Source organism: Numida meleagris, chromosome 1 (genome assembly GCF_002078875.1).
Source record: "Numida meleagris isolate 19003 breed g44 Domestic line chromosome 1, NumMel1.0, whole genome shotgun sequence".
In the NCBI taxonomy this organism is placed as follows: Eukaryota; Metazoa; Chordata; class Aves; order Galliformes; family Numididae; genus Numida; species Numida meleagris.
The window spans coordinates 69548452-69566652 of NC_034409.1; the positions used below are offsets into that span (position 1 = coordinate 69548452).

Sequence of the window (18201 nt, forward strand, 5' to 3'; positions counted from 1 at the left end):
GAGTAGCACTATGGTAAAGAGGTATCTCGGCTTGGCTGGAAGAATTATGACATAGAATTCCTCCTTCTTGGTAACACAAGGAATTTCCTCATGTTTTTGAAAGTGAGATACTGGATCTAGGATTCTCCCTGTCCTCCATTTTCACAATGCAGCGTGAGAGAGACAGGGACAGATATTCCAGCCCATGCATTCAGTTGTTAAGTACCTTAAGACTGGTAGCCTTGTCCTGTGTAAATCAATGCAAGAGGTGTACACTCATCAGGTTATGTGACGGGGACAAGGTCAATTGCTTTTCTGGGTTACATGATCAAATGTGAATGGCAGGTCACTGTTATGTAAGCCAGGGGACAAAACCATCTCTGCCTCCTTTTTATTTTTTAATTTGGTCCCTCTACATCCAAGAAGTGGTGATTCATTGATTTACTTGGGATTAAACTGGTTCTGACCAGCCATATTTATCATCAATGCTTCCATACAGAAGGGTATAGAGAGATCTTTGTAGTCAATCTTTGTGGGCTTCTTTAGGCCAAAAATAATTCCCACAAATACTTTCTATCTGTCATTCCTTGTATGATTAATCCCTCATTTCATACCCATTCTCAAAATGGAGATACCATGTGAGAAATTGACCTTGGAAGGCTAATAGTACATATTTTGTGCAAGTAAGTGAAAAGATGGATGCTATGAGGCAGGATTGGATATCCAGTTAATACAACAGTGTTTCAAGATCAGACCTGTGTGATCTTTGGATAATAGACGGTTGCTGTATTTTTCAAGGTGCTATTTTCTTTCTCTTGTTCCAGAATGAAAGAAGGTTTATCTTGACAGCTATCCATCAGTAGCCCTACATGAAGCATCCTTCTAACATATTGATCATAGGCTCAGCTAGGTCTAATCACTTCAAACACTCTGGAATGAAATCCTACTTGGCAATAAAAAAAAGTCAGCCCCTCATTTAACAGTATTATTTTAGGCCTGCATTACGGTTCTGTGATGCAGTGGAATAACAAAGCAGCCCTGAGGTTGCATTCAAATCTTATTTCAAGTCTGCTCAGTGACAACCTGAGAAACAAAGGCAACCAGCTGGGCAGTAATTGAGGTGTTTTACAGGTCAGCACTGCAATATGCTGGCAGAGTTACTAAGAAAACTGCCTCAGTATCTGCTCACAAGATACCTGGCTCTGGCCTCTACTTGCAGTTGCTCTACTTCATGCATGTCAAGTTTTTGAGGAACAGTTGTCTGGAAGGCAGGAAGGGAGGATATAGTGGAACGCATAAGAAACATATTTGTTTTAAAACAGAGTACGAAGAGTCCAAATACACTAATGTGACAATGGATATGCTCATGTCTTTCTCTATCAGCTATACTCAAACTTTTATTGGTTATTTTGTAGTGCTATAAAATGGCAAACATCTAGCAACGTGTGCCTGTAGAAATTTACTAGAGCAAAAAGTCAGTGTATCATGAAGCTAGTGAGCCAAATTCTGTTTTGGATTTTGTGTTGTACAAATCTACATTACTGAAATTCCTTTTGACAGACACTAACACTACCAAAAGCAGACTAGAAGGGCCTGTGCTCCAGTGCCTGGTTGCAAAATAGTAATTGCATTTGTTTAAAATCTGGTAGGAGAGTACTACAGAATAATCAACAGTCAAACAGGAATATGTCGAAGCAAAAAATGCTGTCATCTGGTGTGTATGAACACATAGCTCTGAAGAAGCTTCAAAAATACCAGAGAACCTATGCAGGTATTCCACATGCTAGAGGGGTACTTTTGCCTGGAGGACAATCATCTCCTTTTACAGTGGCTGTATCAACTGAAATGGTTGGTGAAATAGCTACTTGGGCAGCCTTCATTAAGGCTGAACACCATGTCTGTGAGATCTAGCAATTGAGCCCCACTTAAGCCCACTTTTGAGGCACTGAACTGCTTCCTGCAGAAGGTTAAACTCCTCAGTGTGCAAGGATTTGGCAGAGGTGGAGAGGGGCAGAAGACGAGAGTGTAGATTTAGCAGCCCAGAGTCTTACATGTTGTTCACTGCATGTCCCCATTAAAAGCACTATTTTCTGAATGCAACTCATCTTTTCAACTGTACCACTCCCTGGAGAGTTACGACAAATGTGTTTGCTGTCTTTCCTTGTCTTCCCTTGCAAAAGGCAATTCCTACAGCAGGAAGAGAAAATTATTTATGATAGAATTTCACACATTTTTCTGGGTGTTTAATGAAGCTTGAACTTGAGTGGAGCAGAGAGTGCTTATTGTACAATTTTTTTTTCAAGATCACTGCACAACAAACACAAACAATAAGCAATTAAGTTAACTGGCTTTAAAACTCATATTGGCTGAGGATTAAGGCAATTATGTCTGCACTTATACACATTCATTGTAGCTTTAAATAGTCTTGCTTGTTTTGTTGCTGATGTGCTTCTAAAACTAATCTGACTTGTTGTCCTGTTGTTAATTACCACAAAGGTTAAAAATACAAGATGTCCGTGCTATAAATATAGCTAAGTTATTTGTATAATATACTCAAAGAAGTTGCAGGTCTCTTTTGCAAGGTTTATATGAACAGATCCAATGATTTCTTCCTGTACTAATGAATTTACAATACTTTAGGCTGAAGGGATCTGTTAAACTAACATATGGCAGATGTATTTGATATTGCCAAACAGTGATTTTGACAGCAAAGGTGAAAAAAAATCTATTTTTAAGTTTGCATGAAAAGAGAGACTCTGGGAAAGCTGTATTGGCCTCCACAATATCACTGGCAAGGCAGTGTGGATTCTTTACCTTCTGGGTTACAAATAAGTTTCCTTTTAAATGGTTGGAATGCAGGGGAGGGGAAAGGAAGAGAAACCCCCTACATTCTCGTTGTCTAACAAGGAGCCTCAGCGTGAGAACCACTCCCTAGCAGAAGTAATCTGTGATTGACAAAAGTTTTCTTTGCAACCAAGGCTAAAAATGGTTTAGCTGTAAACAGACAAATGCAGAACATTTTAATGCCCTTTACAAATGCAAGGACTGCTTACACAAGCACTCTCCATGTGGGTTGGCTAGCCAGTGGCACCAAGCAATCAGCAAGCTTCAGATTTCCTGAAAAACGATGACTTTTCATTGCAGAGTATGAGCACAAACATAGGACTATTTTTCTTTTGTCTTGTAATGAAGAAAGAGGATAGATTCACAAAAACTTGAAGTTTATTCTCCACACTGTCAAGGCATTCATAGATGTGATCTGATGCAAGCTACTATACTGGGCTTCACCCTTCTGACTTGAGAAACTGAGAGAGAAATATTTTCCACTTCACAGAGACAATGAATGTGTGGAAGGCACTTGGCACAATGGTGTGGGAGCTAAGCAAACAGCCAGAACAAAGTCTGAGACTTTGATACAATCTCCCTGCAACCTTAAAGTTGGCTCTTTAGCTCTGCAATGAGTCTACAAAGATCTGCAACGAAAAGACATCAATGAAATGAGGTGAGGTGGGAGAACCTCAGCATTTCACAGTGATTCTGATGATACTTTTTAACTGAAACACTGCAAATTGTCTTATGCTGAAGTTAATAATCACAAGAAGAAAGTTATATAGCAAAAGCTTATTTGTATTTTTAACAGTTTGAAAAATGTTGCTAACACCAACTGTATCTCTATGGCTGTTTTTCTTTACAGACTCTTTCCTGTGAATCAAACACGAACACAGACTTAGCCAGAGATTCTGCAGATCTTAAAAGGGCAAGCTTACCAATTGTTTCCATGGGCATTCTACCTAAAATTAGCAGAATCTGTTCCCGGATGTGAATGATGGACTCATTTGGAGATTAACACCCTATACACTAGGAAGGCCATCTGAACTAAATAGGGCTTAGAACCAAACAACATACAATTCCAAGGTCCTAAATTAGTATTTGTAAACACACTGATTTGAAACTGACAATAATCTTCAGTTTTAAAATGGAAAGCAGAGGAGAAAGGCAATGTTGACAGTGAAATTGTAAGTCATAATTATTACAAATCAAAACAACAGATCTAACACAAGTAAGAGCATCTTTTATAGAGTCAAATTAAAGCTTTTAGACTTGCACATTGAAAAGGCTGATATAGCCAAAATATTTTTTCTGAATCTCTCAGTAATGTTCTGTGGTCAATATTGAATGGTTGTTAACCAAAGTAACCTATGGATGATTTATATGCCAGCAGAGTCACTAACCCCAAACCACATTTTTCTGTCAGACCTGACATTAATATCTATAAACACTTCCAATAACTATATTCTATTTGCAGAGGAGCAACAAAGTACAGGTGGTTCATACATCATTGTTGATCTATAAATTCACTTTCCTTCCTTCTTTATTAGCAGGCCTTCTGACTGCCTGAATCACCTATTACCACCTTAAGCACCAGACAGGAACTAAATTATTGAGGAGTGCTCCCTCAACAAAGCTGGCACCGTACCACAGCTGCTGTAATCAGTCTCTGGGGCCCAAATACCTCAGACTTCAAACAGGAAATAACTCTGTCCTCCCCACTGCACACTTTGAAGGACCTGCATTTTTGGGAGCAAAGCAAATTCTCCATCCTAAGAATTCTCTGAGCCTGCATTAATCAAGCTGTGTGGGCAACAGATAAGCTACAGTTGACAGGCCAGTCAAACTACCCTGTAGAGGCAGAGTGCCCACCCTTGCCCACTGACCATGGAAAAAGTAGGATGGCCAGCTGATGTTTGTATTTCCAAGCCAACAATTCTTGTCTGACCATGAGGGTGAGAAGAAGACGAGCTACTGCTTCAATCATTGCATGGTATGTACAGACACCAGCAACTCACTCATTCAGCATCCCAAGCACACTAAGACAAAACTCTCATGAACACGGTTTACAGAACTGATTCTAGTTTCTCGTTATCACAGGTACCTGATTATTTATAGACAGATTTCAAAGTCTGTTACTAAGACTTTGCATCATGAACAAATACATTTTGTACTAGCCTAACAAGAATGCAGGTCTTGAGTTCTTCCTTGTTGTACTTAGAATGACTTCAGTGGCAAAACCTCGGACTGATATGACAGTGAGAGCCTGTTATAACACATGAAACTCAAGGAACAGAAAGTATTCATAACTATCTCTAGAGATATCATGAAAGGAATATTTCTTTTTAACATTTTGTCTCTATTTTTAGCAGGTGTATCAAAACTTGACAACTCATACCTTTCTGATGTGAGTCGACATTATTTCTGCTTAAACATGTGGAACTAACTGTGCCAATCTGAGCTTCTCCCATCCTGTCCTAGCATGAAAGTAACCTTGCACTGACTTCCCCTTGCACTGACTTCCCAGTGAGACACTCACTGTACAGGAGGCTTCTTAGGTAACAGAAGTACCAATGACATGCAGTGGAAAATCTTTGGAAGGACGTATAGATCTTCAGACATCTTTTTTCTCCTTTGTTGATGAACAAAGAAGCTTTAAAGTACTGCTGTTTTGGACTTCGTAACTGTTCAAAACCCATGCAAATAATCATGTATGAATAAAAAGGCAATCCCTGTATAAAAATTTCCATGGATATTTTCTTCTTCCCTTTCTCTCTCAAATGGTGCATGCTCATCTTTCTTCTCTTTTTGAGGAAGCTTCTGCAGAATAAAGCTACAGAATTCTCACGTTTAAAATAGTTATGCACCTAATTAGTCATAGAATTTATAATATCATATGACCTAGGTAACAAATCATGAGGCACACAACAAACATTACACAAATCATACTTCATTTGGATTCTCACAAAATTCCTTTTATTATTGCTCCATAAACTAATTCCATTGGGAAAAAGCGAGCTCACAAATTAAACTATTTTTTTCACTTTAACTGTTGCAAATGCTCTATTCCAGTAAGTTACTCCAAATGAATTCACTGTAAATAAGGTATACTTCTGTCCCACAGAGATCACAGCAAATTAGAGGACATGAACATAAGACTCTTTGCCTGTGCTAATTCCGATACATCGCAGGGATTTTCCTGCTTCAGCACGACACTGAAAACGATGAAATTTCCAAAAATATTCTAAAACAACTTCAGAACATGGAAATCTGGTAGGTATTTTCTAACTTTACTTCCTATGACAGTATGATTAAGATCTTTAATACAAAATACTTAATTATGCTTCCCTTTACCTTGGAAGAAAAAAGTCATCAATTGAAATTAACAACTTCATTATATAAAGAGTAAAATAAATGATGTATTACCTTGGCAGGTCCGTTCATCTGTGAGCAGTTTATAGCCTTTCTGACAGCTGCATTCAAAGCTGCCAACCGTGTTTCGGCAGAAATGGTCACAGCCACCATTGTTTACCAAGCACTCATCAATATCTGCAAGGAATGAAGGGGCAAAAATTTAGTTCATGATTGTAAATAGAGTATTTTAGGGCAGGAGTACAAGAGTTTACTCAGATTCCCAAGAAGGCTGCTGTCCCTGTTAGGAAACAGGTTCATCAGATGCATCCCTTCCCAAACCTTTCTGGGAAGGCTTACAAAAGAGCTATTGCTGAATTGTTCTGGAGACAGAAGTATTTCTCTCAGCAGTGGAAAAAGCAAATGACCAAACTGAAGTACTCTGATGCTAAAAACAATTCATGGAAGTTTCTTTGTAGATGTAGTGATCTACCTAACAGAATACTTCAGCTCGTGTAAAACACGAATCTTTCACCTAACCTAGAAACTCTCAAAACATGAGAATACTTGAAAAAATGAAATAACAACAAAGTAAAACACATTTGATTTATCACAAAATACTCCCATTATTACTATATAAAGAAATGAAAGGGTATATTTGGTTCACGGTTACCACTGTATGCTAGTTTGTTCACTATGAAGAGAATGTCATTGAACAGCCATTTTCATGTGTCTGACCTCTCTGATTTGGTGTTATTGCAGAGCAACTGTGAATGCATGTGAGGTATTGTTTTTTAATTGTCCTCAAGGCAGAGCATCTATTTCTTTTATTTGTAAACCATGTATATATAGAATTATAGAATAATGGAATGGCTTGGCTTGGAAGGGATCTCAAGGATCATCAAGCTTCAACTCCCCTGCCACAGGCAGGGCCGCCAACCTCCACATCTAATACTAGACCAGGCTGCCCAGGGCCCCATCCAACCTGGTCTTGAACACCTCCAGGGACGGGGCATCCACAATCTTGATGAGACCTCTGTTCTGAATTTCTGACTGGCGAATGCACCTCCTATACCTTATAACTTCTCACAAAAGTTTTGAAAATCTGGAATGACCAGTCCATAAACGCTTGTGTAACATGAATACGATAGGTCACAGAACCTCATTTGAAATGCAGGGCACATTTCCATCCTCCCTTGCTTACAAAACTGTGGATGCACGTTTTTTGAAAAAAAAACAAAACAAACTACTACTCTTTCAGGAGAATAATACTGCATAAAATACAGGCTTTTTTAGAGATACAAATGGAGAAGCAATACGTCAGAGCCTTGGTTGCGTACTTCTGGAAGAGAAAATGAGATCATTCAGAAAAATAAGTGGAATGTGATCTTTGCTATTGAAAAGTCTCTTACTATAAGCTCTGAAACTTTGAAGTAACAGCCGATCATTTAAAAAGTAACTCTTGCAAAATATAAAGGTAGGAACTAAAATGTGGAGATGGAAATTTATCAAGTATAGCACGATGCTGGTGAATGAAGGGGGCCTTTATAATGATTTGAATTTAAGATGAGTTTGAGGGTCCATTATTCACTCATTTTTGAAAACACGATTACACACATTGGAGACTAGTAAGAGTCTTACCACATTTCTGCACGTGGAATACAAAAAGCAGCAAAATGTCTGCAAGAGGTGTGAGGATGTTAATCTAGAAATTTTAATAGCTCAGAAGCAAATTCAGCTCACTTTCCTAAATGGTGATTTGCTGCATGGATACTGACAGAAATTCATTCAGGAGGGTGTACTACTTCAGTGAGCAAGAATGGCATATATAATTACAAAAATTTGCTCATGAGCTGGACGTGTGGAAAAGGGAAACGAGACATCAGAACTAATACTACTGCTTATAAGTTTTATATCTGATTCTGCAGAGGAGTGGACTTTGCATTCAATCCCAGTAAAAGCATGACAGTAAAATGATAGATAGCAGCTGTGGTGGTATCAAGCCTTGAGTGCTTTGCCCAAATGCAATCTCTGTCTCAGGTAACAGAGTCCTCAGAGTCCTCCTGATAGCAGGAGTCTTATTTCTTGTCTGTGATCGTCAAGTTCTGGTGACTGAAACAGAGTAGCCAAGGACAGATAACCTTAGGCTCCCAACCTGACCCAGTGAAGATTACACTGCAGGCTGCCCTACGTAACAGCATGAGACTGTAGGCAGCAACCCATCTGGTTTCAGCCATGATTACTAGCACAGGTACAGATCAATGGTGAAAACACAAGACTTGTTGGCCCAGTTCCCCAGCCATTTCCATTCTTGTGAGTGATTCCTCCTAGCTCCAACATCTGTTAACTGGGTCTGTGGTACACTTCTTATGATGGATTACTACAACTGCTCCATCGTTTTTCACAGCACAGGTGTACTTTGCCATGACAAAACTTTTGGACAAATGGAACTGTAAATTAAAATTACTAATAATATTGTGCATCATAAACACACAGAGTAGTCATCTGTCATGAAGAAGGTCTCTTTTACCCTTGATAAGAACAACATGACCTCTGGGCTATGAAGCAGAAATTACTTGCAGCCTGTCAAACATCATTCTGAAGGACTGATGTTTTAAATGATAGCCCCTGGACTTCACGTTACATTCCAGACTACGGTCTCACTAACTTTCTTTTCAGGGTCTCTGCAGTCCATAAGGGACAAAAATGAAACCTTCCTGGCCTCAGAGGGTAGATTTGAAGCTGTTAATCCATTTCAATTCCACTAACAATGCAGCATATCAGTATTACACCAGCAATTCTTTGGAGTAATCCTGAACCAGGATCTAGGCGAAACCTGGGAGAGTCCACAGGAAAAGAAAGTATTTATTCATTTCTTCTAGCTGGATGACATGACGTGGCCTTTTGAAACCAGGACCATCAAAACAGAATAAAGGTCAAAACTGTTAGCTGCAAAAACATTCTAAATAACATAAATAACGCCAGTGTCTCTGCTTACACTGTATTTCTTTCCATGGTCATAGCGAGACTGACAAGGCATGTAAAAATTATTTCACTCTATGGAGAGCAGTACATTGCTGCATTTCACTTGAAAGAGAGCAGTATCCAACCATATCATGTCTAACTGGTTCACAGAAACTGCACCAAGCCTATATCCCCACTATTTTTCTTTCCATAGCTATAAATAATATGTGTTATGAGCCATGTGAAAATAAATTATTCCACTGTGTGAGAAGGGGGCCCCATTTATCTTTAAACCGGCTGGTACCCACCTTTGTCAAGTGGCTCCTGTGAACTTCACAGAGAGTATGCTTCCATGGCATGTCTGCCTACCACACAGGGAAAGAAAAACACAGTGGAAACCCATCATGGTGTCTCTACCAGATTTGAAATTACTTAAGTCAAATCTCCCTGTATTATATACTATTATTGGGACTGTCTGTAGAAGGTATAAAACTGTTGTCTTCGAAAATACCTCTGAAGTGCCTCCTTTTCAATTGATAATGCAAGTTGCATAAAAATGGCTCAAAATTTCCACAGTGCTCTGTTCCCCCTGTATCCCCAGAAGTACAAATGTTTATAAAGAGCTGTATTTCTCCACAAGGGTGATATGTAAAATGCTCTGATAATCACTGTTCACACAACATGCTGGCCATTTTGGACCAGGAGGTCTGATGGGCTGTCAGTGCATTAGCAATGAAGTCCAAAAGGACTTCTCTTATGTAGCAAGAGCAATAAGCGATATTGTTAAACGATACTTTGCTCATACAAGCTACTGATCTGCTATAAACACCAAATGACGTCCCCTGTGTAAATGGGACACAGACCAATAACAGACCAATGACAAACCACAGAAGTCTGTTTTTTTTCCACATGTCCTTGTGAAGATTGATGGGAATGACTGTTCCTGTTTTACTTGCACCTTTTCAAGCTCTGCTCAGCATGATTCATATTTAGAAGGCCCTAATTCTGATCCAGATGTGTGTGCATGCTTGCGTGTGTATGTGCTATAAACTCAGAAAGCTTTGCCTTGCTGCAGACAAGTCAGAGAACAAATTAAAAAGTAGTGATTTTAAGTAACTTAGAATTTAACTTTCCACATAAGCTGCTTAAATACAACTGAAAGGGTAATCAACATGCAATCTTCGCTTAGCTCTTGAACAATGATGGATATGGAGATTTCCAAAGCCTCATCTCAGGCGGAAGTTAGACTTATCCTTTCAATGGCTGGACAAATATTTGAACTGATTCTGTCTGTCTAATCCTTTGCAGTATTAAAATGCTACCTATCTCCAGGAAAATAATATACTCCAAGATCAACCAAAAATAATTACAGAAATGTCATGCCCTTCTTGTTTTTGCTAAAGACAGCATGTTAGGATTAATGACACTATTATCAACATTCAGGGGATATCGGTAGGCATGTTTCCTGTAAAGTGGGCTAGTCTGCCAATTCTTAGCTTTTTATTCCCACTCATTTCATTTTCCTCTGCTTTTCTTTCTTCCTTTCTCTTTTCTCATGCTTCTAAAAATCACCACTGTTCCCTAACCGTTATAACTATTGTTGTCTTGTTGACACAGGTATTAGTTCCCTGATGCATGCAGGCCACAAAGTACTTTATAAAACAGGCCACAAAACTCTTTAACCTTGTCAGAGCTGGGGAAATAGACACACAGAAAAACAAATTTACTCATCCAAACGTGAATCCCATCCCAGTGCACAATCCAACAAGGCTTATCATACTTAGTATGATAAACAGGACAGACTTGCACAAAGCATATGTTGCTCTACATCATAAATGTTACCAATGCTACTAATGCAGGTTACAGTTGTTTTAATTTGCCTCTTATTTTTTCAGTATAGCTTCTAATATATTAAGAAACTTGGACTTAACATAAACATAACCGACACTCTCATTGTGCTAAATAACATTTTCCATACTACAAGGGTGGCTCCAAAAGTAATGCCTCCTATTTCGTTATATTGTCCCACTGACAACAGAGGCAGATGGTGGTGGTATGGCAGTAGAGGTTGAACCTTTGCGCCAATATTCCATTACATTTTCTTGTTGTGCAACAAATAGCAGCAAAGGGGCAGTCTGACAAAATGGCGTCTGACATGGAAGCGCGTATGATGCAATGGTGTGTCACCGAATTCCTCCAAGCGGAAAAAAAATGACACCCACTGACATTCATCAACACTTGCTGAATGTTTACAGAGACCAAATAGTGGATGTGAGCACAGAGAAGTGGTGCCACTGCAAGAAAATCTAAATGTAAATGCCGTCTGGTAGATTACAGGGAATTAGAAGTCCTAGTCCAGTTTTATAATGGGTTTATCTAGCAGTCTGGGCAAGTTTTAACACCTCCCTACTTTATTTCATCTGTGTAATGGGGCATTGGTAATTATCACTTGATATTTTCAGGACAAATACTTTAAAATGAATTATTTTAATTGAACAAAGCATTATGAAAATAGTCATTTACTGTAAAAAGTACTGTCGAATTACAGACGTTTTTCCCTTTTAGCCTGTGCTTTTGAGTGTTTTGATACAGCACCATGTATTGGTACCATTTTATCCTGGAAGATTTTGTGAATATGTGTAGAACCGTACAGGCACACTCCACTTTAAGAAGTACATGTGCTGTTCCATCACTCTACCTGTGATTGTGCTCTCTGAATAGAATTCACTGCCTCTAACATGCTTTGCATATTTCAGAGAGGAATAATTCTATTTATACAGTATCTTTTATTTGAGGATTTCAAAGGCCGGGATCTTATCAGCTTTATTGCACAAAACCTACAAACACTTCTGCAGGAGATATAAGTTTAATTATTTCTCCTTTAACAAATGTGAAATTGAGACGGGTAGGGTAGTGCGTGACTTCCTTGCATCAGATAGCAATAAAATGAAATAAGGCATATATTATAGCACCTCTAATTTGAGTTTTGCACTTCAGTGACATCCTCATTTTCCCTCCCACGGTGCTAATTAACTGTAATGTATGATAATCATTACTGAACCAAAGTTCCACTAAGTAGCAAATGAAGGTTATCTATTTAATTAGCTTTATGGTTAGGTTGTGGGGCAAGGCATTTTCCTAATTAACAGAACTAAAACTAGACTGGGCAGACAGGAATGAGTGTAATTAAAATTTAATCTCCCTCATCCTGAAAACACGCTGCTCACAAAATGGAGAGCTTTGTGTAAATGCTCTTATAGCATGGGAGGGTTGAGGCAGGTTTCAACACATTTCCCTCATGTCACTTTCTCCATTTTCACCTGTTATCTTTGCAATTTCACAAAGAAACCTGTCTTCCAACACAGATGGTAATCTGTCACATATGGATTTAGGTGTCAGCTATTCTGCTCCAGGACATATCCACTCTGACATTATCCACCAACCAATCAATAAAAGAGTCTGCCAGGCTGCCAAGAGATCAATCACCTTGTAAAACAAACATTATGTCCCATTATTTTCTTATTACAGTTAATTAGATTTATAAAACACAAAAAGCTTTGAAAGTGAAAAACTTAGAAATGCTGTCAGAACAGTTTAGGCCATGATTTCTCATTTGTGAAAGGGAAGGGATTTACTAAATCTATCAAGAAAAGAAAGGATTTTCATTTAAAAATTTTGCTGAACACTGAATACTTTTTTAAACTTAAAACATGTTAGTGCAATGCTACCAACCCAAACAGTGCAAGTTGTCTTAAGACAGTGATACCAGAATGTGAAGTGGACTGGAGACATAAAGAAATAGAGTGATAAAGTTAATACTGTCTAGAGCTAAATGCAAAAAAAAAAAAAAAAAAACCACAAAAAGGGAAAAGAAACAAAAAAGCTATAGAGATCCCAGAAAATAAAGGTAGTTTTCCTCCTACTGTAGGATTTTACTTATGGAAGTGTTTTTTTATAAAACACTGGAGAGGGAGAAATAAGTGTGCAATTGTGTTTTGGGGACAAGAAATTATCTCTCTTTTACAAAGCATCTGGGAAGTTAAGTACACTAGACTGTGAAACTGGTAATAATGACAGCTTAAGCATGTGCGCATTTGGAGGTTGTATTTAAGATGGTGGTACAGAACTGTGCAAGTATATTGACTGAATACTTACCTTTACTATTCACATAGCCAGTATTATCATAATAATTCTACATTTAATGCATACATGTTTTATGTAGGAGGAGCTGAGACAGAGAACGATATGAATTGGTGAAAGTTATGCTCAATGGCTACAGTAAAGGAGTTAATTCAGGGTTTCTCAAGGTAAAAATCAGGCAACACTGCTTGAGCTAATATCCCTTGGCACGTTATCTGTTGTACGTCTCATTAAAAACAGTGTCTTGCTCTTACAGTATTCAACCTCTCCATGTAATCTCAAGGAAAAGCACAAAGGCAAGTGAGAAAGCTGGACACTGCTGGAAAAAGATATAAGAATCTCTGGACTTGGCATATTAACTCAATTTACTTTTTAGTTATTTTAATTTTTCCCTTTGGAATTACTCTTTGCTCAGGAAAGCTGTGTATCTGTTTTCAAGAATCTCAGCCTGCATCTAAAAAATCCTATGCTTGTGCTTGATTTAGTTAAATAGAATTTAAAAATAAAATTGGTTTGGGTAAGGACACTTGAAGACACTGATGGGCTCTCTAAAATCTAAAACCATTAAAACTATGGTTTTTCTATGATAACACTAATCCTCCTGAAAAAGATATCTGAATACTATTAATTCATGATAATTGAAATCCCTCATAACTGATAATGAATCAAAGAAAATTGGCTGGTGACCAACATTAACCCTCCAAGACTTTTTGAAGATACTTCTTCAACCATCCAGGGATCAGTTCTATATCAGGGAAGACAAATATAATACCGAGAGCAGGATCTAGCCATATAAAAAACAAGGTGTAACACATAATCATTATGGTCCTTTTCAACCCAGGCCATTCTGTGATTCTATGATGAAAAAGTAATAATGAAAGAAAAAAATATTGTAAGTTTTGAATGCTGGTAGCTATGATTATGTAAGTACCTGACCCCCAAATTAAAGAAAACACACCACACTTCTACATAATAAACTGTGGTTGCTGATCCTCGGGGAATTTTAATTTGTCAAATAAATGCAAGGTCTTTTCAACAACTGAAATGCAAAATATGACCCTCCCAAGCATTAATTTAAAGGATTTGGCATTTTCAAAGAGGAGATTCACAAAGACAAATAACAAATGCAAGTTTCCAGGGAGCAGGGATATTGCCTACTCATGTAAAAACCCTAAGTTAGTATACATGAATTTATTTTGCGGGGATAGATGGAGCCCTTGGGAAGGAGTGAAACTCAGTTACATGGCAGCTGACCCAAGCCTGCAATTTTTTAATGGAAGATAATCTGTTATATTATATTTGTCTGTCAAGAACGAGTCTACAGGAGACAAATGAATTGAATGTCTTCAACCTAAGAATAAAGCAATCCCCCAAAAAAGGAAAGGGGTAGTGGAAGTTTCACACAGTCTGGATGAGATAAATTTGCAGCAACAGCTAGAAGGCAGATGTTATCCACAGTTCTATTTCATGTATTTTTTTTTCCTTCCATTCTCTTTTCTTCTTTCTGACAAATTTCACCTGTGTTACTATTTAAAATTTGAATTTCCTCTTATTTTTTTAATCCCATGAGTTTATCATTTCATTATTCCTTACTGTGACCTGGAACTTCACACCTCTCTTAGAAAGTCTGGATCAGATTATGTCTACATATCTAAAATTAACTGTGCTGGTCCCGCTTGAAATATATACCCATCGGTCAATATCTGATGTTCACTTCTCCAGGCTTCTCAGTACTTGTAACCAGCTATTACCAACCATCTTCTATGTTCTCTTCCCTCAAAATGCCGTACATTTCCTCTTGGTGAACAGTATCTTTCTCCATCATCTCCTCTAACACATATGGTTTTACCATCACCTCTGCCAATCCTCTTCTCTCCATGCCTCTCTCTCTCCCTCTGTCAGACACACTGTCATCTTGACATGTGCCAGGTTTGTCTTTGCAGTGACAACAGCCCAGTCCCTCTCTTCTTTAGTGAAGTGGGGGAGAAAAGCAGTCACCCTTCTGAGTCACCCTTCAGTCTTTTCAAAGCCTTGAAACAGTTGTTTCCAGGGCAGCCCTACTAGGAGAGATGAATACAGCTCCTCTTTGGGCATGACACAGAGCTCTTCACTGAGAAACTGCATCTGCTTGCCAGATGCTGTGACCACTTTCCTCATATGGGGTTATTCTTATTTGTCCTTTTTCTTGAGACTGGATAACATCGGTATAAACACATAAAAGATGGCTGTGGCCTCAGCAGTGAGGCTATTGCAGACAGGCTGTCATGTTTGCTTCTTATTCCACATTTAGGGTGACATTTTGAAAGTTTTTTTGTAGCTACCTGGGAGCTCACGTCCTAGTCCAATTTCCTTGTCTTCCTTGTCTTCTCTACCTCTTCCAAAACAAGCAGCTTGTCTGAACTCAGGCATTGTTCTTCCACCCGTTTTCCCTTTCTGAATCCTGAGCTTCATGAGTTTCTCAGACATCAGTCCTTCAAAACTGCTTCTGTTGTTTAAAATTTCTTTTTGTTTTTAACCTTTCTTTTGTCTCCCTACAGAACAAACTTATAAAATTTCCTTTGCATCTTCTTCCTTCACCAACCACAGGTCTACTTATTATCTCTACAGTGTTGCCCATGCATATGGTTGATTTGTATGTCAAGGAATCCCCTGTGGAAGCATTTACTGGGTTGCACTCTAATACGGTCTTTTTTTTCCCAAAGACATCACAAAGCGTGTGTTCTCAGAAATTCTTGCCAGTACTTAAATGCCTAACAGGACCACTGTTTTCATGAGAACGTCTTAATTTTCCTCTAGTTTAATATTGCTTTTCTTTTTTCTTCAGTTAGGCAGCTGCATCCACTGTTTTATAGTCCTAAATCACCGACTGCCTGCCTTTGGTTGCCTCTTTGACACAAGTCTCTCTAGTTTCCTCATCATACAGGTTTTTTCAGAAGCAGTGGATTAGGAAGGGAGATTCTTCGCTGCTGCAACATTCACCCAGAAAATATGTTCATTTCCTTAAATTACATAAGCAGTTTGAGATTCATAGAGCTTCTGTTGCCTTTACTAAGATAAAATGACATGTGGTATTGTGGTTCTTTACACAGAAACACTCTAAAATGGTAGAAACTTGTTTGTCAGTAGGCATTTTACACAAAGTCTAGGCATTTTTAATTGAACATTGAATTGCACATTTATTCTGTGCAAAATGCAGCTATATAGAAAATGACTATTTTGATTCCTCCTAAAATCACTAGTCTTTTTACTGGAAGACATTTTCATTACCATCTTTCTTCACATAATTCTTATGTTCATTAATTTATTTAGGTGCTAACTTCTCACTCAATACAAACATGTTCCTCTGTCCGTACACCACTGCATCAATGTATACAGTTTATGCATACAAAGATGTAAGAGGTTTCTGCATTTAATATTTTTGTTTGTTTTAGAAAAAAAGATGGGCCTTAGCCACAAGATTTGTATCTGACTTTAATCCTTTTCAGCTTCTTTAAACTACAAAGTCAGTGAGATCTTGAGTTTGCTTCAACAGTGAAGTTCTGTTATAAATTCAGCTTCAGCTCTTTCTCATTGCCTTGTATATTCATCATGGAAAGGGCAAGTTATATTTTTTATTTCATAGCTGTAGTGGCTTCTGATCATATCTGGCTCCTTTTGCTTTCTGATAGCTTTTTATTTAAATGTACAGAGAAGCAAATTCAAATGGTGTTTATATTTAAACATGCACTTACTTCTAGTTACGAACAACGGGAGGGTACACTGTTATATCTTGAAAGAAGAGTCATGTAAGGGCTCTGATGGAAGTAGAGTTGCTGCATAGTGAACTTTGAAAACTGGAATTTGATATGACTAATGGGAAGCTAACTTTAGGTTTAAGTTGATGAGAAGCAGGGAGAAAGCCATCACAGAAAAAGAACAGCTCAAAATAAACCACTTTTGTAAACACCTACGGGTTGTTAGCCAACACATACCCAAATTGTGGACTGTTTTTGATGAACAGACTAGTGCCTGGTGTTGAAAAAAAATCAAGGAAGTCTGATTCCTCTGGAGTAGGAAGTTCTTGTGAGGGAGTGACACAGCAGCTAGAAGAAAACTAGCAAGGGACCAGAATTTGTCCTGCACTGACTAGCACGTGTGAATGGAGAACACGGGCCTGTTTGCATCACTGCATTAACATTCATTTTTTTCTTACATTTTGTTTCTATTGCTGAGATTACGAAGAGTCTCTTTATTCCCCACTGGTCAGACTCTGAAGGGAAGTGGAAGAGGTAACTCGGTTCAAATGGATTTTCAAGGCAAGTAAGGTGGATATCCTATATAGTTATCCTGTAAAGATTAGGCTATTTGCTTATGAGCATGTTATTGCAATATGATATGAGTTCAGAGCATGCCAGCTGATCCATGTTATTTCCCAATGCACATACATTTAAGGTTGTGCAAATAGGAGGTATCTTAGCCATACAATGTAGGAGTTCTAATCCCATCAGGAATGACCTAGGCTGATGCATTTCTTTTATCACAGGGTTACCTATTTTTCTGACCATATTCTAAAAAATAGGACATCATGGGATTCCAGAAAGAAGTAAGACACTAAGAGCCAATGCATAGAAGACAGGACAGAGGTTCTAGCTTGGTATCCATAGCAAGGACAAAATGGCCTTAGGGATCAAAGGAAGAGTGGCTGAAGGCACAGTCTATATAAAAGCCTGAGAACGACAATCTCTGCATTAGTCAGCTACTTCATAGAGGGTTTGAGAACTCTGTATATCTCAATCTGTTTCCATTTGCAACATTTTCCATTAGTTTTAGTGGAGATACCAGAATAGTAAATGAAAGCCTACTGAGAGTAATCCTGTCTTTCCCTTAGTTAACTTTTCACAGGCTCTGAGGAACATGCATACTGTTGCTCTGGGATATCCCAGAGCAATCCATCCCAGA

At 38.3% G+C, this 18201-nt stretch overlaps 1 protein-coding gene across 4 annotated transcripts in view; it reads right to left on the reverse strand.

Annotated features, from left to right (window-relative positions):
- SCUBE1 (signal peptide, CUB domain and EGF like domain containing 1) overlaps nt 1-18201 on the reverse strand; it is a 212517-nt gene that overhangs the window by 48808 nt on the left and 145508 nt on the right. For all 4 annotated transcript variants that reach the window (XM_021392557.1, XM_021392555.1, XM_021392550.1 and 1 more), the window contains one exon: nt 6235-6357. In XM_021392557.1, coding sequence (XP_021248232.1) covers nt 6235-6357 — 123 coding nt within the window. The remainder of the gene's footprint in view (nt 1-6234; nt 6358-18201) is intronic.